This window comes from Gopherus flavomarginatus, chromosome 6 (genome assembly GCF_025201925.1).
Source record: "Gopherus flavomarginatus isolate rGopFla2 chromosome 6, rGopFla2.mat.asm, whole genome shotgun sequence".
Classification (NCBI taxonomy): Eukaryota; Metazoa; Chordata; order Testudines; family Testudinidae; genus Gopherus; species Gopherus flavomarginatus.
This window is the reverse complement of record NC_066622.1, coordinates 18062362-18088729: the sequence shown is the minus strand read 5'-3', so window position 1 is coordinate 18088729 and position 26368 is coordinate 18062362. Positions and strand designations below refer to the sequence as shown.

Sequence of the window (26368 nt, the reverse complement as noted above, 5' to 3'; positions counted from 1 at the left end):
AAAGGCAGGTCACACAAAGTTAGCATGCCATGCAACAAACTTCTCCAGACAAAGTGGGAGGTGGATCACTGTGAATCTCAACAATCGAAGTCTATTAGCAAAGGAGACAAATGCTAATGAAGAGCTTGTGGACGCTTCGGAGGAAGATGAACAGGAAGAGGTAAACAATAGAGGGAGGCTGGAATCCTATTTTCAGATGAACATCAAAGGTCTGGCCTGGTCTGTGTAGGTAAGATGAACCCCCAGGCATCCTCCAGTCTGTGAGGACAAGCTGCCAGGGGGCTTGATTTTATGAAAGCAGAATCTCAGCCCAACCTGGCTGAAAATACTGGGAAAAGACTTTTTAAGCTATCTTGTATGAGACAGGGAAATATCTTCTGCAGTGTAGTTGTATCTGTGTCGGTCCCAGGATATTAGAGAGTCAAGGTGGGTGAGTTAATATCTTTTATTGGACCAACTTCTGTTGGTGAGAGAGATAAGCCTGTTTGGTGATTTAAGTTTAGGCTCTAGAAAGTGTATTTTGATTTTGTTTGATATGGAACCATTTGTTTCCAATATTCTTACTTCCTATTATTGGAATCTCTGTCCTTTGATAATAAGCTTTCTTCTTGTTTTCACTATAACCATATCTGTGTGCTGCGTGTTATGCAAAGTGGTAATCCCAAGCTGACTCTTCCAAGCTTTGGAAGCAGCGCATCAGAGAGTTCTGTGAACGTTCAGTGGAATGGGGACAGGGCACTGCAAAGGGACACTTGGAGAACTCAGGTTAGAGAGTCCCTATCACTAACCTATACAGAGAGAGCAAGGTCTGCAGAGGCCTGGCAGGTGGGGCTTGTGTTGTCAGAGGTTAAGGGCAGGTAACAGCGAGGTGCCTTGATACCCCATGCAAGTGTCATGAGAAGTATGCAATATGAAACACTTCATATGTAGAAGGACTGGCCCCAGGGACACCATACTGTAACAGCATCCAGATGGTCTTTAAGGGATGTGGATTAAGCCTTCTCGTGTGGATGGGGTTTGCAGAGAAGTCGTCCCCACATAAATCCGTAGAGGTTCTTTCCTGTTGCAGAGCAGCTGCGCTAAAGCAGGGTTAATGTCAGACCTTCCAATGTAGCCCATTCAGATTAGAGCTAGGAGTTTTCAAGGTAACAAATTCAGGGGCCCAGATCGGAAAAAGGAACAGTGGGCTTGTCTGGACTACAGTTTTAGAAATACATGTTTTTATTCTAGTCTAGACACCCCCGTGGGCTAAAGCAGTCAGTGACCAAGAGATCTAGGCCCTTATCCCTGTTGAAGTCAGTGGGAATCTTTGCATTGGGCACGGGATCAAGCCTTTAGAGAGCAACTTTTTAAATAGCTGGCTCTTGCTGATTAAAACTAGGGGGATGGCATGTTGAAACCCTACAGGAATTCGTGTGATCCTGTACTTGCAGATTTAGTACAGACACTGCAACTTCCTCCAACTGTGAGGCCTTGTGGGAGCTAACCAACAGCACAGGAAGTGTCATTTCTTGAGCAAACAACAGTCAGTGTCTTTCAACAACAATGGAGCAAACAACAAAGGAGCAGGAGTTGCAGATTGGGTGAGCTTAAGAAATAAGAATGTATTTTTGTGAAGGAGAGGTACAAACATTCTGCTATGTTGGAAAAATCAGGGAATCGTACAGTCGCTGCATACCATTTTAATACAGTAATGCAGGGAGAGGGAGGCTGCTGATTAAGAGAGCTATGAAACTTTTGGTTTTTTAACCCAAATAAAAGTAAAAATTTGGGGAGAATTTGTAGAAATGTCTCAGTTGGTTTTTAAATGTTAAGAGTAATGTTTATAAAATGAAACAGTTTCCTTTCAGTAAGTCAGAGGGAGTCTTTCATCCAACTCTGGAAAGTTCTAGTGAATGCCAGTTAGTATTCTCAGCGTTGCCTATTTTATGTTGTGTAAAGATGTCTTCATCCCATGATATGTATATGAGTCAGTTACAGTTTGTTTCCATCAAAAACTCCTAGTTTGTACTGCTCAGGATAAATAAAATCTTTCCTGAGTGAGGCATGATGGATGCTTTCCCAAGACGAGGGGCAAAACTGTATAGTCAATGAAGGTGAATGGCCATATTTTCAGATGTGGTTGCAGTGGATAGATCATTAAAATCCCACATTTTATCGCTGTAGCAATATGCCCTGGTTTGAAAATGTAGTCCTATATGAAACTCATCAAAAACAATGAAATTCACAGTTGAGGATTGCAGTACAGTTACACACCTAAAAACTGCATGTAACAATGCTATTACTGTGTTTAGAGTATTAATTATAGAACGACACAGTAGTTTTCCTTCAAAAGGATGCTTAAGAATGATGTGAAGACTCACAATTATTTTTGCAAAATGCAGCTTGGAACTGGACATTGTGGTACATTTTAACCCTTCTTAAAGTAGGGCTATCCTTGTTCTGTGCTTGGGGTGTTGACTTAAATGTGCAACTTCCATTACTGATGATAACAGGAGGCATACATTTATCCTTTGAAGCACAATGAGCCAGATCCTCACTTGGTACAAATAAGTATCTCAATTGAAACCTATGCTATTTTACACCAATTGATAATCTGGGCTAACATTGCAAGTGTTTCCCTTGACGGTGATGTATGTTGTAGGGGAGTCTGTAATCAGAACAGGTTAAATTGTCTCTCTTAGCTCTCTTCCAGCTAACTAGAATAAGGTTTCAGTTAACTTCGTTTCCCTCTTATTTTAAGCTCCGCACCCCTCTGTATTACATGCTTCTGCCTGGGATGTGACAAGAGGTTATTTTTGCAATGTTTCTAGTCCAGCTGGGAGCAGGAAGTACCAGAAATGCTAGGAAAATTCCTGCACAGCCTTTTCAGAGATTCAGATAAACATTCTAAGAGTCACACATCATTCATTTATAACAACACACAGTTATCTCTAACTCCGTTGACTTCTGGGCAGTGACTCAGAGATCACACGGGTGTAAAGGAGATAAAAATTTGGCCTGCCAGGACTGTTAGTCATTGCAATGTTATTGCCTTTACAGCCCATTTTGGAATATTCCTCCTTTTATTTTTAACCTTATTTGGATTTCCTTTTTAGAATCAGACATCTGGGATGATTCTAAGCAGGTACCAAGAGCAAATTATCCAATGCCTTTGAGAAACCTCAGACACGTTCTCTTTTTCAAATCAGCAAATTATCCAATGTCTATAAAAAACCTCAGACATGTTAGCTGGTTAGACCTTTTTCAAATCAGTAGTTTTTTATGCTATTTTTTATGGTATGTTATTTCTTTGGGTCTTCTTGTCAAGGTTTTTATGGAGATTGTTAGAGAAATGCTTAAGAAATAAAGAAGAATTATCAAGGGTAAGATACTTACGACAACATTATAGACTTTGGTTTACAAAGTGTCTGTAAGCTCTGCTTCACGCATCTAGCAAAGTTACTTTAAAATTTACAGCACAGATTCAGCTATATGTTTAATACATCGTATTATACCTACATTGTTAAATACAAACAATAAAGGGAAAATCTTAGGTTTCTACACCCTTGGAATCAAGATTAAAAAATATCCACCCATCAGTGGTAGAGTGGTCTACAAAAGGAAGAAAGGGACATTAAAACAAGACGTCTGAACAGCTTCGTGCAGAGGTCGGCATCCTTTCAGAAGTGCTGTGCCGTGTCTTCATTTATTCACTCCAATTTATGGGTTCGCGTGCCAGTAACACATTTGAACGTTTTTAGAAGGTCTCTTTCTATAAGTCTATAACATTTAACTAAACTATTGTTGTATGTCAAGTAAGTAATTCATTTAAAATTGAATTAAAATGCAGAGCCCCCTGGACTGGTGGCCAGGACCTAGGCAGCATGAATGCCACTGGTTGCCTACCCCTGGCTTAGTGTATTGTACAGGTTGCTTTAGTGTACCCTGCCCTTCTCTATATATTGTGCCTTTTGAACTGTAGCTCAATACAGTTTGAAGGCTGAAGTAGAGCCAAACCAAAACTTTGGATGTGAAACACTTAAACACTGGGAAATTCATGATCCACCTCTGGACATTATGCCTCTGCCACATTTGTAGTTCTTTCAAAAAGTTCCAGTCTGATGACACTAAAGTCATTTATTTATCTTTTGATCAGTTACAGTTTGATCACTAGCACTGCAAACATCCACACTGTGCCCCTGAGGCCCGGCCTGGAGAGACCACCTCTAGATGTATAAGAGTTGTTCATTCTTCATTGCCACTCAGTCCTTGCCTTCTCTGCTAGGCACATTGATTGTGATGCTTTTTTTATATGATGTGGACACCTGACCTCTTGGAATTGAACCGAGATACCAAAATTATCTTTACCAACTATGGATCATCAACAGTCAATTGATGTCTGTCACTTGTGGCCCAGATTGCATTTGAATTACTAGTGAAAGGCCCCATATATCATTCAAAACCACCTTTGCTCTCCAGGTCCCCATCGCTCATTTTTCATCCATCAAATGCTGTGAGTTTGCTCTGATGTGGCCTTCACATACAACACTCCTATCCCTCAGTCTCTGTTTTAGAAAACTTCCCCAAAAAGCCATGCAAAGCAGAGACTTAAAATAGTTGCTTACAGCTGCTATAAAATGATTCAGCCCAGGTGAGAACTAGGACACCAACCAAAATATGAGAGAGAAGCATTTTAATTTAGAAAGCTTATTCTCAGCTTACATAGACCTGCACAACTTCCAGCAAAGCATACAGGAGTGCTGGGGTTTAAGACCCACAAATAGGCTGGAAATCTCTCTCTTTGTATCTGGACAAAGCAGAACAATTGTACAGGGGATAAAAAGCAGGTTAAAGAGCTGCACAGGTGACCACCTGATTGACCATTGGGTTTTTAATTCATGCTAGGCTAGACCTTTGGCCACAATACAGTCTCTGTACCACTTTGCCAAGGCAAGGAGACCGTAAAACTGCTTTATCAGGCAATTGGTGATTACCCTGGAATGGGGGAATCTTTGGCTTGCGCGGTCGGTGGATAGCCAGTTCTGTGCCATTCTACCCCATTGACCCACAGCTTTGGGGGCATGCCAGGAATAGGAGAGGCCTCAGCAGGAGAGTGCTGTTCCACCCATCCCCTCATTGTACAGGGTATTGTGCAACCAGTTACGTTAGTATGGAAAATCCAGTGATTAAGGGCTTGAAAACAGAACTGGCTTCCAATGAATGATTAATGACAGTTTTGTAGTGAGATTGCTCAGGAGAAAAAAAAATATTATGCAAGCACTTGCTATGGTAATCACAGTTAAGAAACATTTTAAGGAGGTGAAGCTGGCTTCTGTTTACTTTTATATTAAGTAAAAACCCAGCTCGGTTTCCACAAGCATTCCAGCCAACCACTAATCTAATTCCCAGAGGTATTTGCAAAAGGGGTGCAAACACATTCATATTGGTTTAAAAATGCGATAGATTATTCACAGGGCTTTTTTTTTTTGCCAAATTCTCACAACCAACAAGCAGAGCACAGCACAGGCAATAGCAGGATGAGTTTCTCCTAAATTGCGCTGCCAATATGTCTCAGCCTTCGTCCTGTTGGGGCCACCTCCAGGGGCGAGTGGGTAATAAATACCATTAATCCTACGTCACAATGAATCATGACCCTGCTGTGCATCCCCTTCTCCTAGCAGAGGGCTTGTTTCATTATATTCTTTGTTTGCATTCTTCCAAACAGAAATGAAAGCCATCTGAATTATGGAAGTGAATGTCTCCTTTCTCCCTCTGTTGCATAAGGTATGGACAATGGTATTTGTAAATTAGCAGCTCTTTACCTGAGATTAGATCTAAACTACTGAGCAGGCTGTTTTCAAGCAAGATTGGCCAGGAGCTAAACAACCCACAATCCTTAGCTTTGTTTGCTGTCCTGTCTAAAAAAATGAGGAAAACAAAAGAAAAAACCATTGTCCCACCTTGTTGACTTCAATAAGAACAACATTGAGCTTCAAAAAACGTATGCAATAATGGTAACAATTAAAATAGACCAGGTTTTGATTTTGTGTGCGTTTTTGGAAGGATTCTTAATGACATTATGCTAGTATGTCAGACAAGAATAACCCAAGAACATAACAGTTTATAGTACATGAAGATACTAATATGTTGCAAATACTTAGGGTCTCCCCTGAATGATAAATGCTGTGTATCTGAAGGAAGGTTTGAGACTTTCTTCTGAGAGACACATAAAGCACATGACGATCAGTGCTTTTCCTTTGCAGTCAGGCATGCTGATCATCACGATTGCAGCTCACATTGTGAAACTCCACATGGTTATGCTTGTTCCCCTCTAAAAAGTCCCCTGTCCTTTACCATGCCTGAGCTGCACTTTCAAAGCAGGTGGAGTCATATTCAAATCTTTACCCATTCTTTGACGACCTGAAAATACATTTTACAACAGCAACAACAGATCCAGTTATACTAACAACAGAAACAACAGACCTCGGTATATTATCTAGCACGGTCGACTTGACTCATTTGGAGTCACCCCCGTACAGCAGAGGATGCAAGATAGAGACCACTGTCACATCTGCAGCACACCAGGTAAGTGAGACAAGCAAAAATTCATGCATTCCAGTCTCTTATTTTAGTTACTTATTCTGGGCCAAGAATTACACACCGCACAACTCCATTGACGTCAGGACATTTTCATGGGGCTGTAACCAGTGCAAACAGGGCCCTTAGTTAACTTAAAGTTTGTGAGTAAATTTAATGCTTCTGAAAAGTGAGTGACTAATAGCACCAGACGAAGGCAGATGCTGTGGAACTTTCTCTCACACAGCTCTGCCAGTGCACTCCTATGTCTGTAGCTTGCAGCATTCCTACTAGTCCGGTCCTGAAGCTATCTTGAGCAGAAGCTGTTAAACAGTGCTAAATGGTGTGGTGATTTTGCGATGATCTTACACTAATGTGGATGTGGGCACGTAAATAGAATTCTGTCCATTTTACAGATGAGGAGACTGAGGCATGGAGGAGTTAAGGGGTTTTCCCAAGGGCACATGGAAAACAAACCTGTTGCAAAGAAAAAAATCTGGATGTTCACAATCATGTTCCTTAAAGACAAAATGGCCTTTCCTTCCCCAGTATTGTGGCTAACCATGTAGCTTAAAGCTGACCAATAGTAAAGGGTAACAAAACCAAGAATATGCCAGGCATGTGCTGCAGATACTGTACAAACTGTATAAATATACTTTACACTGCCTGCATATTTATGAGAACAATATTGCCACATTTCTGACCTGCAATAACTCAAAAGTTCCCGTTAAAGGAGGAAGAGTCCTGTGGCATTCTGTGTTGTTCATTGCCACACCTTCCTGAGCTCAAAGAACAAACTTGACATCTGCTTCTTGTACTCAGAACCATGGCAGAGATGTTTCTGAGACAAATTAACAGTGATTGTTTTTTATTCTCTTTGGACTTTGCTTTCTCAGTCAATTTACTCTGAATACAGTGAGGAGGTTTGTTTGCTACTGAAATAAGTTAGTTTAGCAATTGACTTTGTGAACTCTCTGGGTTGTTAAGCACTTTTGACTGGGCAGATCTGCTAGAGTGGATTCCTATGAAAGATTTTTGCCTTCCTCCCTTGGCTACTAGAGAGCTAGATTAGATAGATAGACAGTTCCAGTGCTGCCTTTTGCCTCATTTTGCTTGATCCCATTCACTGCTTTGAGATTCCCACCCGCACAGTCTTACCTGTGGCCAGGACCAGCGCTAGGGGTTTGAGTGCCCTAGGCGCACGGCAATTTCGCCGCCCCGTGCGCTTGTCCCACGGCTCCGGTGGAGCTGCCGCAGTGGTGCCTGTGGAGGGTCCGGTGCTCCGTGGCTCCAGTGGAGCAGCCGCAGTTGTGCCTGCGGGAGGTCCACTGGAGCCGTGCGAGGAGCCAACCGTCCGCAGGCGCCACTGCGGCAGCTCCACCGGAGCCACGGGACCAGAGGACCCTCCACAGGCAGCACTGCGGCAGCTCCACCGGAGCCGCCTGCCTCCCCCTCCGGCAAAACGGCACCCACCAATTATTCTGGCGCCCTAGGCAATTGCTTAGTCTGCCTAAATGGTAGCGCCGGCCCTGCCTGTGGCCACCACCTAACACTTCATAGACTGACTGGAAGGGAATGATTGAATAATATGTTTTTATGTAGTCCAGAAAGGGGACATCTTGTAATTCGAAGATCAATCCTGTTATTTTTGCAATATGGCTGATCTCCATTAACCTAAAAGTCAGAAATTTTAAGACTGCCCCTTAACCCACATCTTCTGCATCATCACAATACCACGGCCATCTACTTCTGTGGCATTTCTTAGGCAGTTCACATGGGTATCCCAGTCCATGGGATCTATGGTTAATGCACCCTAGAAGGACTAGTCAAGCCAAACATTCAGTTCTGGAATGGTAACTAATTCAGATATGGTCTAATCATTTTGCATAAACACATAGTTCTTGGTGACCCACAAGTACCATAGAGATAGGACAAACTGACTGGGAACTTACAGTATACCTGCCTGCAAACATCACACCATTGGTGTGAAGACATCACTTCCAATCCAGATCTAATCAATACAGCACATTTCCTGGAACCTTCTGCTGAAGGTTTCCCATCATTACTTCAAACTGGTATTAATGACCTCACATATTCTCTCCTCTTGATGTTTTTATTGTATTGTTAATGGCTGTTTCCTTGCAAAGCACTGTCAGTCTGCTGTAAGTACTTTTAGAGCCCTACCAGAATTCACTTCTCTTAAACTCATGTGTTGCAGATGCCCCTGTTCCTTATTCTTTGCCCCATGAACAATCCAGTGCGCCCCCCTTGGAGCTGATGGACGGGGCCACTGAAGATGAAGGGGAAGATTCAGGAGACTACGGTTGGTACAATCTCCCACAGTACATGAGGGTTGTTTGTTCAGGGCAATGTCTGCCACTTTTAAATAACCACCTATTGCAGACAGTGTTAAAGTAATCAAGGAACAGGTCTTTATTGTGCTAGCCTTGAAGAGATACACAATAAAAAGACAGCCAAAAATCTAGGTTATGATACAATACTACAGGTAAATGAGACTAATAAAAGACACAGGAGGATGAGGTATCAGTAAAGCCAGCAAGTTATATTATAAGAAGCAGAGTTCTGAACTCATCATCTGCATCTTTCCAAACTAGCAGGAAATTGAACTATGCCAATGCAAGTTACTAAATTCAACTTTTCTTGCTGTTATTTCACTGTAGGAAACAAAGGTTTACCTCCCCCAGCTGATCAGCTGCCTGAAGGAGAGCACAGTGATTCCATTCCACCTCAGACAGAGTGGAGGTAAGATGCCTTTTAGGTGCTGTTTCCAGTGTGAGAGAGCAAACTTTTTTTAAACTCATATTTACATTATTGTCTGTGGAAGATGGTGGAATCATAGTGTAAAATTCATAGCCTGAATTTCCATGTTTTATTGATGTATTTTACCTAGATATGTTAATGCTGGATACTATCTATCATATTGCTTGGATGCTGATTGCTGTTATCTGAGTTTGGACCTGATTCTAATCCCACTGAAGTCAATGGGAGCTTAGCCCATTAAGTATCTTTGACTAGCAGCTTATAGAATTGTCCTTTGCCTGTCTTCCTACAGCCTTGTGCACATTGCTTTAAAACAGCAGCATTATGAAAAGAAACATCTTCTAAAACAGAACAATACATTTTCACCTTACCCTGGAAAAGAAAACAGAACATAAGAACGGCCATACTGGGTCAGACCAAAAGTCCATCTAGCCCAGAGAAAGAGCATAAAGAAGAGAGGTGACACTGAACCAGAATCCTAAGTCCAAACCTTGCATTAGAGTAACAGCTCGAACTGATCTCTATGCTCTGTTGAATTCAAACACTGATTCTGAACATCTGGGAATTTGGCTCTGAGTCTGATCAGATCTGAATTTTTTTGTGGCCCCAATGTTCAGGAGTTTTTGGATTCAGGGATTTGATCTGGACCTTTCCTGGCCTTTATTTGCCATCAGAAACATCAGCCTACCATCAAATTAGTCCAGACTTTACAAACAACTGTAATCTAGGGTGAGGGCCATGATTTTCATAAGTAACTTGTGAGTTAGAGCACCCTAAATTTTAGGGGCTCAAGAAGATATTTTAAAGCAACTTGATTTTTCAGAGGGGCTCAGCACCCTCAGAAATCAGATCCTTTTCAAATGTGTCTTTAGCAAGGCACCTAAAGATGAAGCATGCCATATTGCTAGCCACTTAAGAAAATGGTAGCCGATGGTTTTACATTTTTTCCTCACTGTATAAAGACGTTTCTTCCTCAATCTCAGGAAGTGAAGTGGATTGTCCAGTTTTTACCAAAACATTTTTTCTTTCCTTTTCCAGCATTCTAGCTATTTCTGATCATGTAGCCAGAGAAGCCTTAGTGCAGTACATAGCCAATAAGTGCTGCTATCGGATTGCCCCTGCAAAATATATGGTGGTCCAGAACCTGACTCCGCTCAACACATTCAGAGTAAGTACATATAGTATTGAAAACAGCTGACCAAATTTAGCATTGCATGGCAGGCTTAGTTGATAGGCTTATTCCTATACCAACTACAATGATCTACGGTTTAAGGGTATGTCTATGCTACCCGCTGGATCAACGGGCAGTGATTGATCCAACAGGGATCAATTTATCACGGCTAGTCTAGATGCAATAAATCGATCCCCAAGCACTCTCCCGTTGACTCCTGTACTCCAGCTGCAGGAGGCGCAGGCGGAGTCGACGGTGGAGCGGCAGCAGTCGACTCACCGTGGTGAAGACACCACGGTAAATTGATCTAAGTATGTCGACTTCAGCTATATTATTCACGTAGCTGAACTTGTGTAACTTAGATCAATTCCCCCTCCTCCCCCATTGTAGACAAGGGCTCGGATAGACACCCGTCACGGGAAGTTGGGCAAGATATTTGCAACGAAATATAAAACCTCAAAAAATCAGCATTTGTCATGTTACCAATTTGAAAGTGGTCTCATTTCATAACCCCCTTCTCCAGACACACACACACTAAAATTGGCCATTTTCAGCTAAGATAGGCCCGTTACATTTTTCTTTGCTCCAAAATGTGGTGCTTTCTCTGGTTATACGAGGGACACTCTGTGTGTGTCTGGTTATACTAGGGAGACTCTCTCTCTCTCTGTGTGTATCTAAAGTACATCCCAGAGAAGAGAATGAATTTTTCCCTAAATGTAAAATTGGTCTGAAAAGTTCTTGATCTCATAGATTCTTCACTGTGGACTGGAAGATGTGACTGGACTGGAAGATTATCAGTATTGTGGTTAGGCAGCAACAAAGATAACAAATACTGAAGTGACTTATGCTAGTGCAATGACCCCCCCCAGTGTGCGTCTTCACCAAGTTTCTACAATGACTTTTAGCACAGGTCACTCCCACCCAGCCTCATGCTAGTATGTCTCTGTGATATCAAGACTGCTTATGCCTCAGACAGACTCAGCAGTCTCCATGCTATTACTCCACAGTGCAATCATTTATTAATTTAACTATTTTATTGCTCTGTCTAGCTCTTGCTTTTGAAATCAGAACAGCTCTGATTACCCAAACGCAGGAACCAATTCGACTCTCCTTGAAGTCAATAGAGGTTGTACCGTTGTTTTTAAAGGGAGCAGGATTAAGCCCAGAATTGCTTCACCTCCTAGCAGAGAATAAGAAGCAGCTTTACATTAAAGTTGACTTTTGTTTGGTCTTATCAGTATCGTCTGCAAACCTTCACTGAAACCAGAGAAACATTCCCGATTAGCGAGCCTTATAATGGTAAGCAAATCAGCGCTCTTACTTAGCAGAGTGAACGCTGTAGACGGTACTGTGGCAGGGAATTACTATCTTAGTAGACTTATGGATTTAACGAGTGACCACATGCTCCTTAACTGCACACAGACTAGCAGAATCATAAGGGGCAATATTTTAAAAAATAGCTACTGATTCTGATTGCCTCAGTTTTGGAATCCAACTTGAGGTCTCCTAGGGCCTGATTTCAGAGGCATGGAGAACTGGATTGATAACTAAGCCTTTCACTTGTTTAGATGGCGAGTTTAAATCCAGCCCAAATTGGTGGAGATCAAAAAATTTAAAAATTATAATTTATTTTTCTTTGCCTGTCACCTTTTATGACATTTGTTTTCTCTTTGGCTTTTGGATAGTGAAACAAGGTGAGTCTGCTTAGGCTAGTGCTCCTGTAGTAACTCAGTGATGATATGTTTGGCATCCCATTCTGGCATTTTAGTCCAATCCCCACCTCACTAAATGAAAAACCATTGGAAAATATTTCTGTGTATGTAATGTTTTGGGGAAAGAGAAGCGAAGAGGTTGATGATGGGGAAGGAAGATCAGATAAAAGTGGCAGTTGAAGGATGGGAAGAGAGGAAAGGAAAAGAATGAGGGAGAGGAAGTGGGGGAGAAACAGAGGTAGGAGAAGACAAGAGTGGAAGAAGAGAGATGGAGGAGAGTGGAGGGTGAAGGGGGAGGAAAAAGTGAGGAAAATTGGAAGTGGAAGGTGAATGTTATCATAGGGGCCAGCTAAGTGAAAGCTAACTTCCTGCCAGTCCATTGTATGTGCCCACTAATATTTTTCATTCTTCTAACCTGGTTTGCTCTGGGCCTGATGCAAAGCCCAGTAAATGAATGGGAGTATTTACATGGACTTCAGTGGGCTGTGGATCAGGCCCCAGAGTTGTTCACACAAGCTAAATATAAGCTGGGGCAATAAATTCATTTAGAACCTTTCCCACCATTTATTGTAATTGTCTTTTATAATTTTTTTTTTAAAAAAAGTTCCGTTCAGGAAACAGCATGTTCCTTTGCTTCAATTTCCACTGATAGATGCAGGTTTGTTAACATACCAGAAGTTGCTCACTGGAGTCACAGTTCCTGATATACAATTAACTTCCATACTAGCTCAAGCACAGTGAGGCGGGTTTACTTTGACCTCAGAGTAAAATGGATTGTAACATCTTCCTGCCTTCAGAGAGAAAAGGAGGAGGGGAGAGGGGGGAAGATTGTCTAGAGACCGGGATATGGGTGTACAAAGGGAAAGAGAAGAGAATTGAATACACTGAGGTTATACAACCTCATATGGTTGCAAATATAAGCTTTAAATTGGGGACATTTTCTCATCTAATTAAAACAGATTGGCCTCTGTAAAGGGTTGGCTTGGGAGCGGTAAGTTCAAGGAGCTTTCCTCCATCCCCCTTGCGAAAGGGCAAGCGACAATTGTAGGAAAATGATTCCAAATGGGATGAAGCCAGGCACCGCTCCAGCATTAGAGAACAAGCTACTACTAGAGGAGAAGGGAAGAGGTGGCAACATGTTTAAAGAGGGCACAGCTTCCATGTTCCTTCTGAGCACTGGAGACTGACGGAGGGTTTATGCCTCCTAAGGCGCAACTCCTCCTCTGGGGAGCAGTGACTGGTGTGTTTTGGACTTGAATGTAGCACAGATTAGCAGAGACCTGAAGTCCTTCCCAGCTGATGGATTCAGTAGTCTTTCTTGAATGAGTAGGTGGGTCTCTGCCCAGTAAACAGAGGCTGGCATCAGAGGAATCATGACACCAGTCAGTACTAATTGGCACCTCTCACCCCCAGGACGGTGGGGCTATAATGGATAAGATCTGAACTGCCACTGTCTAAACTGGATTTGTTTTGTGGATAAGCGGCTTCCCTCAGTTTCCTCCACTACCATCAACCTGGCACCTTCCACTAGCACTGAAACGCACATGTGAAAGGAGGTACCTGGTGATGTTTTTGTCCATTCCATGCTAACCTCCCATCCTCCCTAATGCATCGCTGTCTTTTCTGACTGATCTTTAGTCCTTTGCTCTAGGTGGATTTGTGGACTCTTCTGATGTTGCACCAGCACCTGCCCCATGGGCAATAGTAGTGGATGAACCTCCTCTGTTTATGGATTGTAAAATGCACATTCCAGTGCCGCACACATATTCAGTACAGGTAAATCCCCCACAAACATTCCGACTTCTAAAGGATCATTCATTGGGTGACAGGAGTGCCCCATTTGAAATCAGGTCCCTATTGTGCTAAGCGACTGTCCTGTCCCCAAAGAGCTGACAATCTAACTAGACAAGATGGACAAAAGGTGGGAGAAGGAAAATATTATTATCCCATTGTACAGAGGGGCAACCAAGGCACAAAAAGCAGTTAAGCAATTTACCTAAGATCCCACAGGAAGTCTGTGTCAGAGCCAGGACTGAGCCCAGATTTTTTAAGTCCCATTTCAGTGCTTTAGTACCTACACTAATAGAAAATATTTCTAATCGTAAATCCGGCAGCATGTAACTCAAAGTCTGATCTTCTTCAAGAGCTTAATCCTACTATCATTGAAATCAATGGCAAAACTCCCATTGGCTTCAGTGGAGCAGGATCCTGGTCCCAAGGTATCATGTTATCCTAAATGCAGAAGGCTTGATTACATGTTAATTTTAAAATCACTGTGCTATCATATTTCAGTTTTATATTTGTGGTTAAATATCTAGCACATATACCTATTTTTACTAATTGTAATGGCTCTTCTGGGGTATAATTGTATTTATTGCTTCTTCTTCTTCTGATTTAGGATAAGAAAAGATAACTCAGGTATCTGGCAGGTAGCATTGTTTTTGTTGCTTTAAATAATGAGATAAAGGATTAGCCCTTGTTTTTGGCAAGGAGTTGATTTTACTGCTCCAGATAGTCTGAAGTGTGCATTTCAAGTGGGCAGCCTGCCATGAAAAAGGATTTGTATCCACCCAACAAAACAAAGCAAGACTATTTTTGGAGTAAAACAAACAAAACTAGACAGAAAAGCCAACCCAACTGGTTTTGTGTAAGAACTCAGTAACCTAGGTAAGAAAATATATATCCTGCTTCCTGATGTTTCTACTAGGAAGAGGACAGAAGATCTTTGAGCATGTATTTCAATGTAGGGTTGACAGTCTTTTTATACTTTCTGCTCCCTGTGATATGATCATTTCATTTCACAGTGGAAACCCTGTCTGCACTAGTCATTTTAGGTTTCTTTGCCAATGGGTTTCAAGCAAGGCTCCCCTCACCTACAGGTGTAATAGAGAGAGAGGATGAGGTTTAGGTGAGAATGGTGACTCCTTGGGGTTAAAAGTAATTGCCCATGGGCTCTAATGCCAGCAGCCCCAAGCTGCTGTATTTCTCTTTCAACTCACTGCTCTGTTACTTATACCTTTTTTGCTTTGCTTTCAGGATTGTCCTAATTGCCAAGGACATGGTAAGAATCAGTGCCACTTGTGTAGTGGATCTGGACAGGTATGTTACAATGCAATTATGGCCAGTTCTCTTTCACGTGTCACCATTTCCTAGCAGTACAATTTTACAGGGAAGGAAGAAAACACTTAAATTTCCCTTCAAAAATACTTGGAAGAGTATATAAAAACCACTTGGCCCAAACTTTTCTCTTTCTGAGATCTTGACAAGCAAATTACATCAAGTCATCTGAGAACAATAGTCACTGGTAGGAACTGGTCCCACCTATGTGTCTGTTGGACATTCAGTTCACAATCTTTCTTCCAAATAGATGGAACAGATCAAGTTAGGTCTTTAATAAATACTGAGGGAACATATGTCTTCAGCTTTCAAAAACGGGGCAGCTGTTCCCAGTCTTTGACAAATATTTCAAAGAGAAATGACAAAGTCAGGAAGGAGATGTAAATGGTTGTGTGACAGCTAAAGAATGGAAGGTTATGGGCCTGATCCAAAGATCATTGATGTCACTGGGAATCTTTCTATCAGTGGGAGTTGACCGTGACCCTTTGTTATTTGAGAAAAACTTGATCCCAATTTATATTGACAAATGAGTCTGACCTCTCTTTGAATCTAGGGCTTTCCCTTAATAAAGGAGTGATTTAATCTAACCTGTTTTAAGTGAACAGTGAAGGGAATGACAGAAATTGGGAGGCTTAACAGAAATGACATCCTAATCAAGTTGGAGCAGATTTGTACCCAGAATATTTGGGAAGGTTTCAGGACAGAAAGTTAACTGCTAAGAGTGGTTTCTTATACTAGTTTCACTGTGTTTTGTCTGCCCAGATATAATGAAAGGCGGAAAGAGAAATGCAGCTATCACAGTTGGTGAATGACTAGAGTAGAGAATAAGATGACATTAGAAGGCACCCTCATGTCTGTACACTACTATGATAGAATCATAGAATCACAGAAGATTAGGGTTGGAAGAGACCTTAGGAGGTCATCTAGTCCAATCCCCTGCTCAAAACAGGACCAACCCCAACTAAATCATCCCAGCCAGGGTTTTGTCAAGCCAGGCCTTGAAAACCTCTAAGGAAGCAGATTCTACCACCTCCCTAGGCAACCCATTCTACTGCTTCACCACTCTCTTGGTGAAATAGATTTTCCTAATATCCAACCTAGATCTCCCCTAGTGCAACTTGAGACCATTGCTCCTTGTCCTGTCATCTGCCACCACTGAGAACAGCCTAGCTCCATTCTCTTTGGAATCCCCCTTCAGGTAGTTGAAGGCTGCAGTCAAATCCCTCCTCACTCTTCAGCCGAACCTGCGAATGTGGCAGGTAAACAAACTGGCCCAGCCCGCCAAGGGCTTTCCCTAAACAAGTGGTATCCCAGGTTTGGGAAATACTGGTCTAGATCACTCTGGACTCTATCTCTACTCTCCAACGTATCTACCTCTCTCCGCAGCTTAGTATCATCTGTGAACTTGCTGAGGATGCAATCTATCCCATCATCCAGATCACTAATGATGCCGAGATATTGGTAGCAGTTAAAGTGATCCTCAATTGAGGTGCTTCCTTTGTAAATATCATCTCAGTATTTAACCAACCACAAAAAGAAGGGCTGCCCATCTGTAGCCACTATAGATGTCAATATTAATTGTTTAGCACAAGTCCCCTCAAAAGTTTTCCCAGGCTCTCCTATACAAATTTAGGATGAGAAATTGGTAAAAAAAGTTGAATAGAACTTCTATTCTGTGGTATATAGCTGTCACAGCAGTTGTTGTCAGGGAATTTCCCTTTTCCAATAGCTAAACCATTGTCACTGTCAGAGACGTGGGGTTTTTATCGGAGGAGCTAGCTGGATGACTCAGAGAATAGGTAATAGGATGCTGAGCTTTTCATCAGTTTGTTCTGGCTAAGTTCCTTAGTAATCAGAATTCATTGTGATACGATGGCTGTTCACATCTGATCTAGCACCAACTCTCATCCTGCTTGGCAGTTTCATCAAAGAGGCTAAAGGACTGCTTAATAATGGTGATTCCATAACTGCTCACTCTCATAGGTCAGTCAACATGGGTAATATGGCAGTGCTTCTACGCATGCAGTATCTGTAGACAAAGGACTTGAATCTCCAGAGGATGCAAATTATAGGAGAAAAACAGGTCCTGCAGGTGGTAAAGGCTACTTTTATGAGTATCAGCAAGACTAGATAACTGCAAGAGTATTAAAAAAAAACCCCAAATGAGGAGTCCTTGTGGCACCTTAGAGACTAATAAACCGTTATGGTTAACAAGGATGGAAGAACAGGTATTGCTGGAATCTCTTTAATTTGTAGTCCTAATTCTGGAATCTGCAGGTGCTACTCAATCATGTTCAGGTAAGCACTGCAAAATTTGAAACTGAACAGACTCTACTGCCATCTTCAGACACAGAAAATGTGTTATGAAAAGTTTCTTGCTAATATATCAGCTTGTACAGACTATAGAATGGATCTAAGGATGTGCCTACCTCATTTTAACAGTAATATTAAGGAAGTAATGTCACTTACATGAGCAGCAGTATTAAGTTGTCTGCAATTAAATACTCTGCTGGATATGGAATCCTTACTGGAATACTCTGCATTAGGGGATAAATTCATCCCTGTATAGAAATCCAGCATGAGGCCTATGCATTACTTTCATTCCATTTTAATCTTCAAAACTAGGATTTGAGTGGGACTAGCATGGTGTATGGATCTTGTGTGGGTTCTTTGCACAGGGATGAATTTCATTGTAGGTACCCTTGCCGCATGGTGCATGGGATGAAATAGATCCACTTAGGTTACCCCGTTCTGAGCTCCAGGTACTTGTATGTACTTTTGTTGTTGAGAATGTGGACCTGACAAAGTGAAAAGTGAGAAGATCAAATTCTTGTCAGAGAAAAACATCTTTTTCTTTTCTTTTCACCTTTTTAAATGTAGAGAATATGTACAGCTTGTAATGGGACTGGCTGGCAAGACTCATCCATTTGTTTATTTTGCTCAGGTTCAGGAAAGAGACGGTAAGAAAATGCTAAAATACCAGATGCAATTTGTATTTCTTTCACAGCTTTCGTTGACCAGATAGCTCTTTATTAGGACATCATTTCCTTCATGCTCTTTGAAAATGGGGATGGGTGAAATGGTGCCAGCTGAATAAGAACTTAACCAAACTACAGATCCAATTCAGTGCTCACTAAAGTCAATGGGAATCATTCCATTTATAATAACAAACATTAGCATCTTACATTCAAAGCTTGCAAAACAATTTGTAAACATTCACTAAGCCTCCTGTAAAGCGTGGTAGGTGTTATTAATCCCATTTTATGCTGGAGAGACTAAGACACAAAGAGGCAGTGGGCCTTGTCCTTCACTACCTTGCACCATTTAAACTAGTGGAAATGAATACAAAGTGGGTGTAAAATGGTATTCTGTACCCACTTTCTGCAGGTTGTTATTCATTTATTATATATTTTAGCGCACAAGGGACCCAACCAAAATCTGGAGACCCATTGTGCCTCACTCACACTGTAGTAACACATAGTAAGAGAAGATCCCTGGACTGAAAATGTTACAATTTAAAAAGTCAAGTCAGATGACTGTTTTTCCCACTCCTTGGTGTCACATTAGAACACACACATGCAAACTGGTGATGTCTGATTAATGAACCCATTGAAATCAGACAGTCCACTGAACCGATCCACTTTTCTGGATGAAAATGAGGGTAGGTCTACACGGGGGGGTGGAGGGAGGGAAGGTGTCGACCTAAGATACGCAACTTCAGAGCTGAAGTTGGCTTATCTTCTGCCGATTTACCTGGCCATGAGGACAGTGACGAGTCAACTGCTGCCGCTCCCCCATTAACTCTGCTTCTGCCTCTTACCACGGTGGAGTGCCAGAGTCGACGGCAGAGCGATCGGGGATCAATTTTATTGCATCTACACTAGACGTGATTAAATCAATCCCCGATAGATCGATCATTACCCGTCAATCCAGCGGGTAGTGTCGACGTACCCTGAGAGTGCTATAAAGGAGGCTTGTATGTGTAAAGCGAGTGCATAAATGTTGTATTTCTTCCATAGTTGCTCAGCCTGTCACGGTGGCGGTTGGCAGAATTGCATCCGTTGCTCTGGAAAAGGCCTCTTGCTATATCATTCTGAACTTACAATCACTTGGTAAGTTGAAATCAAATGAACACAGGGGTTTGTTAGACAGGAGGGTATATACAGTTGTTGGCCAGTCTCAAGCATGCTGATGTTACAGAGACAGATCCTCAACTGGTGTAAATGAGGGTAGATCTGCTGAGGTCATTCCTGTGAAATGCTGGGCCATGGTTAAGAGTACTGACTTCAATGGAACCAGGCTGATTTACACCTGCCAGTTATATTGCCCAACCATGAGATAAGTGCTCCTGGTGATAGTCTCCTCTGTCTGTTACAGCTATCCCCCTATTCCATTTTGTTTCTTACAGCTGTCCCCATACTCTGTTTTGTTTTTGTTCTCCTCCTGTGGCTGTCCTTCCCTGGCTGTTAAGTTGTTTACCAGGTCCACTGCCCTTCTCAAAGGGAGGGCCCCTTAAGTTGTTTAACAAGAGCCATTGCCCTTCTCAAAGGGATGGCCACTTGTGCTGCGTACTAAATGGGACCACTGCCCTGTTCAAAGGGTTAGTCCTGTTATCACCTCGTTGAACCTGGGCTCGTTGTAGGGCAGGCAATGTCCAGAGCTGCAAGACCGATTGTGTTTTTAAGATCCTGGGCATGAGTCATAGGCCTCATGTGCTTTTGAGTCACCTATTGCACAGGACTCTGCCCAGACATGTCTCTGTGCTCACCTGCAGTTTTTTCCCTGTGCCTCCTCCCCTGTGACAGAGGGAGCCTATCAGGATTACTGGCGGGAAACTGCCTGAGTTTGCCTTTAAAAACAGATATTTTTTAAACAAACATCAGAAAGGTTCTTGCATTGCGGCCTGGTCTGATAAGCCAGGGGTGTTGGGGGGTCCTTTCTCCGCTCTCGTTTTATTTTTGAGCGTACCCCTGGTTTTTTAAACCCCCTCCCCCATGAAGAACAAATTGCTACCTGAGAGATCTCCTGATTATTGAGACTGTACCGAGCCCTCCTTGCTTCTTCTGATGTTGCTGCTGCCTTGGGGACTGGTAAGAATCCCTCTGTGAAACTTTCCCTACTTTTATTTTATTATTTTAGCTGCTGGCCCTGTTTCCCCAGCACACAGACTCAAGCTAAACCTTGGTCTGTGTCTTAAAACCTCTCTTAAACTCCGCGGCGCTTTGCCGCTAAAAATAAGTTTGTGCCGCTGCTAAGCTCTGCTCCTGTGGGCTTTGCCTTGGGGCTCCCTGCTTTCAGCTGTATCCATCGCTGCAGCCACCATCCCTTGGCTTCCTTGGGAGCTGGATCCTGGGCACATACCACTCTGCCCTCTGTGACTTCCCCATAGCATAAGGTGCACCATAGGTTTTGTTTTTTTAGTTTAATAAGTCATAGTTTGTTAAGATTATAGAGCTTGTAAGTTCACCTGCCTTGTTATAGTTTACTGTTTTGTTGCTCCGTATAGTTGCTTGTTATAGTTTTGCTTAGAATTGTGATATTTGTTGTTTTGCCTAGTCGTTGGTTAAGATAGATAAGGTTTTTGCTGCTTAAATTCGTCTTCCCGCTGTCCCGATCTCTCCCTGAACTTTCCCGTGTCTGTTTTTCCCCCGCTCCAATCTCCCCCTCTGTGTGCTTCTCCGTGTCTCCCTGTTATAACCCTTTGCTGCTTTTTCCCCCGCATCTGCACTCTCTCCGAACTTCCCAACTCCTTGCTGCTTCCCACCCTCCGCGTCTGCATCACCCTCTGAACTTCTGAAACCCCTTGCTGCTTCTCCTCCTGTGAAACTTCCCAAACCCCTTGCCGCCTTTTTTTATCCTTTGTTTTTGGTGTCCGCTTGTTGCTTAAACCTCTCTCTAGCCCTTCTTTACACTTCTCCGCTGCCCCTCCCCTACCGAAAATCACCATCACACTGCTCCATTGTCCTTACCCTGCAGGGCTTCAGAGTCTCTCGCTGCTTCCAGCCGCACTCTCCTCTCATCAGTTGCCACTAATCATTCACTCCCCTCCCCCCTCCTGTTCCTTGACCCAGCCTTCAGGTACACTCTTGCAGATTATCTGCTATCCTAGCCTTACAAATTAAGTCATTACTTTTCTTTTATACCGTTACATTGCATAATTTCACTTATCACCCATATTGTATTATTGCACTGTGATTCACATTTTACTTGTAATTATAACACCCCATTGGCTGCTTCCACTTTTCTGATATACTTTGTATTTGCTTTGATACCATTGTGTTACATTGTGTATAAGGCCACTAACCACTTAATACATTCTATCTAAGATTGTTGACCTTTTTATATAGAAGCTACCATTTTATTTTGCATTTCTTTTGATACGCTTATTGACTGTACTGTATCCCATTGTGCTGAATCCCACTTACTGTACCCCACTGTTAGAACTCCCTACACTGTTCAGTAAGAAGAACCCCCCCATCATTGTCTATTGTAAACACCCTATACACCCCATCTCATCGTATTTCATTGTTAAATTCCCACCACTTCCTTTTTCCTTTAATAAAGAAATTAATTGGCACCCCACTTGTGTGGTAATTGCTCCCCAAGATCCCATATACCTGCAGGCAGGGACAACCTCATTTAACAGAAGTGTTAACAAAATCCTTAGAAACTGATATTTTACCTGTAGATTTGAAAGAAAGAGTGGCATTGAAATCCAGCTTTCACCTCTAGGAAGTATAATTTTGTAAGTTTCAGAAGTCACTTGATTATCTACTTTTAGTTAAGCAGTATGAGAAATGACATAATCACAGTCCATGCTGAATGCATCTGGCACACAAATATTCAGAGACCTTGAGTGTTCAACCAGATAACTAGAACTTCTGGATCAAATAGAAAACTAAGGTCCTGAGCATTAGTGCCTATTAAAACTCTTTCCGTATGGTTAGCCAGAGCACCTTAGCTCAAAGCCCAGACAGAATTCTGAGTAAACTACATTTCACCTCACTAACATTTTCTTGTAGTGGACCTGATTCTTGTTTACACTATAATCCCTTTACCTTGCTCTAGCAAGATGAAGGGGTCTTAAAGTGAGTGTACATGTAATGTACACACACTTGACAGTGCCCCTATGGTGTAACGGAACTTTAGTGTAAATGAGTAAATGAGAGACCCATCATCTTCCTTTTAAATTCTGATCTGTTTAATGTTGCTGTGCCTTGCTTGAAGGGTGCCTCTCATACCCCACCAGTGGAAACCCTAATTGTTTGGAGTTGGCACAGTGGCACACATTAATCAATGCAAAGGCAGAATTAAGGTAGACCTGGGACTGGCTGTGGCTCTGGAAATCTCTTCTTACACAGTTTTTTCAGGCCACGGAAAGTAGTAACCTGAAGGGGGTGGTAGGATCTGAGACATGTGAGCTAAAACCTGTGAGGCACATAACCAAAGCCTAGCCCAGAATGTCCTCTAGCTACAAAGGCTTGAACTTGACAAGATTTTGTGGGAGATAAGAGCAGGTCACAAAAGTTACCCCGATGGTTCCCCTCTCAGCTGTGGCTTTTCCGCCATAATCCTGTGTGCTTCCCAAGGCATGATTTTGTCCCAGGGCTTGTAAAACATGTTGAACACTATGGGGTTTTGTTGTATACAGCTAATCATAGCAATCCTAACTTTTAAGGAAGAGAAATAGGAACCAACATGCTCCCCCCATTTTCCCAACAGGAAGAACAGCGTGGCTGAATATGTTGTTGACAAGAATTTTGGGTTTCCTATTTATCACCTGCAGGAAGTCACCGGGAAGGAAATATTTAGCGATGAAAATCAAGTGGTAAATAATGACACTATTATGTTAAAATTCTTGCATCTCGAATCCACTGAAACTGCAGAGCATACTGCCATGTTTATGAACTAGATCTCTAAATACCAAGTAATTTTAAAGGAACAAAGAAGTAAAATTAATATCCATACATTTTATGATAAATGTATAATTTCTATAGGAGGGTTTCACTGTATGTTAGTAAAAAAATGTGACGGCAATTTTCCAATGACAGAACAACACAGTAGCAGCCATTGCTATAGCATCATGTTACAACAAGGGCAACATGCTACAGTCCAGTTAAACACTGCTGATAGCTGTCAATACTTGTGGATGAGCAATAAGAGACACAGGCCTGAACCAGAACCCTGGATCTGAACTACTAGGAATTTGGGGAAAATTTGCATCCATAGAGGGACTTTACATCTCGGGCCCATTTTTTGTCACAGCACAAGACAGGGAAAGGAGTTCTCCAGAGTGGTTATTGTGCCATCTGAGAATCTCACTATCCTGTGCTGATTTAGCCAGCTGTAGGTCTGCTTTTTGCCGGGGTTGTGAGGTGCTGCAGGATAGTCCAGGATCTATATTTAAAATTAGATTAAAAACTGATTTATCCCTTGAAGCACTGACATTTTGCCAGCTGCCAGTCAAATTGATGCTTAGGAGGGTGTCGGCATTGTGAATGCAGTCTGTACAATGGGATAAAATTAAAACACACCCATGGGACTACAGTTCTTTACTAATGATCTTAAACTGCAGTTTGAAGGGTGTATAAATAAGTCCTTCTTAACTCTGTTTTTATTTTCACAGGTGTATCCTATAGTGAATTTCCCTGAGCCAACCATTGATAGGGGTTCAGAATCATGCATTGCACAACACCAGATGCAGTCTGCCTCCAATAGTCGAATATTGAGGCAGGTAAGTAAGATGCACCAAACGGATGTGAGCTCATTGCCCCAATAAATGGGAGGCAACTGGGGGAGAATATTATCCTTCTACTGCTAATCTCTTGTAAACTGGTGAAACAACACAGCAAAATCACAGAAGGTCAGCCAATCAGTTCCCTTTACTCAAGGAGAACTGTGCATTGTAATCTCAGAAAACAAAACCACTCCAAAAACATCAACATGCAAAATATTCTCCTGGTTCGAGGACTCTAAACTTAAATCTACAGCCCCACATTCAGAGACCAATCTTCAGCCAGTCAGGCTTTCCCTTCCTATTTCTGGAGCTGTTTTACTGCACCTCCCTGCAGCACCTATGCGAACGCAAGTTGCTACTAATTTACCATCTGCCCGGGAGGTTGCATCTTGTCACGTGTTTGCCAGATCTCTGTTGCACGATTCTGATCTGACTTTCACTGGGAGTAAATCTATCAAAATCGAATGAAGATCCATCATGTAAAATCAATGTAAACGATGTAGTCAGTCCCCAAGATTTTTTTTTTAATAAAAGGAGAGTCAGATGGGAGACAGTACGTTCAAAGAAGCTTGTTTAATAGCAACTTGGGGATGGAATAATTTAAGTGGTATAAACCTGTATAATGAAATCCACGACTTCTAAATATCCTGGTGTGCAAGAAAGGTGTAAATATGTTGCGGTCAAAGGATACTTGGGAAAGGAATTGAAACCATTCCAAGAATTCACCATCACCATAGGAATTCTGAGATGAGTGAAACACTAAGCACAGATAGACTACACCAGTGTTTCTCAACCACTGATCCTTGGATCAGTGCCGGTTCCTGAGATCTTCTGTGGGCTTTGGATCAGGATCCTTAAACCAAATAAGAGCTCGGTTGTGATCCACTTCCTCATGCTGAGTAGCATTTTACCCGGGAAGCAAAAGGGCTATTTGTGAGTAAGGTGCACCTCAGCATAAGCCAGGGCAGCAGGATCTGACTCCTAAATTCTGCCCTTAGGATCATTATCAGATATAATCATATATTTCCTTTGTCTATTCCAGAAACAAATCATTGAGCTGATTCCACTCACCAAGGTGGAATATGCATGGAGAGGAAAAGTCTATTCCTTCTGTGTCTTTGGAAATGAGAATAAAGTGTATACAGAGGACTACCCAGCAAAGTGCTGCTGTTCAGTCATGTGATTCACAGATAGGTCAGAAATTCTGCTGAGAAACACACCATCAGGCAGCACAGCACAGCGCAGCTGGAATTATTTATTCTCTTTAATAAACTGAGCAACTCCTTCCTTTCCAACTTTCACTGGACAGCAGATCTAAAGATCTTCATTCCCAGCATTATCACAGAGGGTGATGGGTATCTGTTTATTGGTGGAGTAACGATTTATGCGGGTCATACAGTGCTTAAATTAACCAGCAGAACACCTCTCTCTGCTCTATGTTTATGGAGATGAATAAATCGTGATAATGAAAATTGAACACTCCCGAGCATATTATATGACAGATTTGAATTCCAAGCTTTTGGTTTTGTTCTTCATAGCTTTGCATTGAGATATTTAGCTTGATAAATGTATCCTTTAAATTCCTATGTGTGATTTGCATATTCTAAATGATGGAAATGTAAGCAGCTTCAAGGTAGCTTTCTTACAGAGTTTGAAATGAAGGACTGTGTTCTGTCATTTTGCAAATACACTAGTACTCTGCAATAGCTCTCAGGGTCAAGAGCAACAGGTGTGTGTATTCCTTATCCATTGATAAGGACCTTCACAAGAAAGTGGGGGAAGACATTGGTTCAGAGAGGGATAGGTAGTGATGTTAGCACATGTCCACTTGTAACATACACAAGGGCAATGTGGGTCTTTGCTCCCTCATCGTGACTGAGCCACACAACAGCCACGAGTCTGCTTTGAAGTGCTGGAGTTACTCCTCTAGCTCAACTGATAACATCTCATGCTTTCAGCTCCGTAGGACTTGGGCTCAAACCACACTGTCAGCACAAGCAGGGTCAATTACAGAAGGATGTCAGGAGGCTCCTCACTAGGATAGTCTGTTTAAAAAATTAGAATTTAGGACAGATCCTTACACTGGGGGACCCAGAAGGTTTCCGTTGGCCATCTATTTAAAGTGGGAGCTCCTTGCAGCAGGGAACATGAACTCCTCTGGGTCTGGGACAGCATCAGGCACACGACAGACACTGAATAAAATAAACACTAGAGCTGAGCTTTCTTGCTTGAGGATGATGAACCTCCCCCCACCCCGCCCGGGCTGTTCTAAATGAGTGGTGGAATAGCAAC

The 26368-nt window shown here is 42.2% G+C and overlaps 1 protein-coding gene across 3 annotated transcripts; it reads left to right on the top strand.

Moving 5' to 3' along the window:
* Positions 1-1475: 1475 nt before the first annotated feature.
* LOC127053200 (protein SSUH2 homolog) lies at positions 1476-25553 on the top strand. 3 transcript variants are annotated; one of them, XM_050957518.1, is made up of 14 exons: positions 1478-1583; positions 5708-5766; positions 6425-6567; positions 8777-8881; positions 9240-9321; positions 10378-10507; positions 11749-11809; positions 13874-13998; positions 15259-15321; positions 18220-18299; positions 19359-19451; positions 23062-23167; positions 23966-24073; positions 25119-25553. In XM_050957518.1, the coding sequence occupies exons 3-14, from the start codon at positions 6528-6530 to the stop codon at positions 25257-25259; spliced, it is 1134 nt and encodes a 377-aa protein (XP_050813475.1). In that variant the 5' UTR covers positions 1478-1583; positions 5708-5766; positions 6425-6527; the 3' UTR covers positions 25260-25553. The 3 variants fall into 3 exon arrangements, with proteins under 3 accessions (XP_050813477.1, XP_050813475.1, XP_050813476.1); XM_050957519.1 differs by lacking the exon at positions 6425-6567; XM_050957520.1 differs by lacking the exons at positions 5708-5766; positions 6425-6567 and having other exon boundaries at positions 1476-1583.
* The last annotated feature ends 815 nt before the right edge of the window (positions 25554-26368 follow it).

What these genes read in the sequence shown, in the direction of transcription:
- LOC127053200 (XM_050957518.1), top strand. Translation starts at nt 6,528, where the DNA reads ATGCAAGATAGAGACCACTGTCACATCTGCAGCACACCAG. An exon ending in CCACCTCAGACAGAGTGGAG is followed by an intron (nt 9,322 to 10,377) that starts GTAAGATGCCTT and finishes TTCCTTTTCCAG; the next exon opens with CATTCTAGCTATTTCTGATC. An exon ending in CGCACACATATTCAGTACAG is followed by an intron (nt 13,999 to 15,258) that starts GTAAATCCCCCA and finishes CTTTGCTTTCAG; the next exon opens with GATTGTCCTAATTGCCAAGG.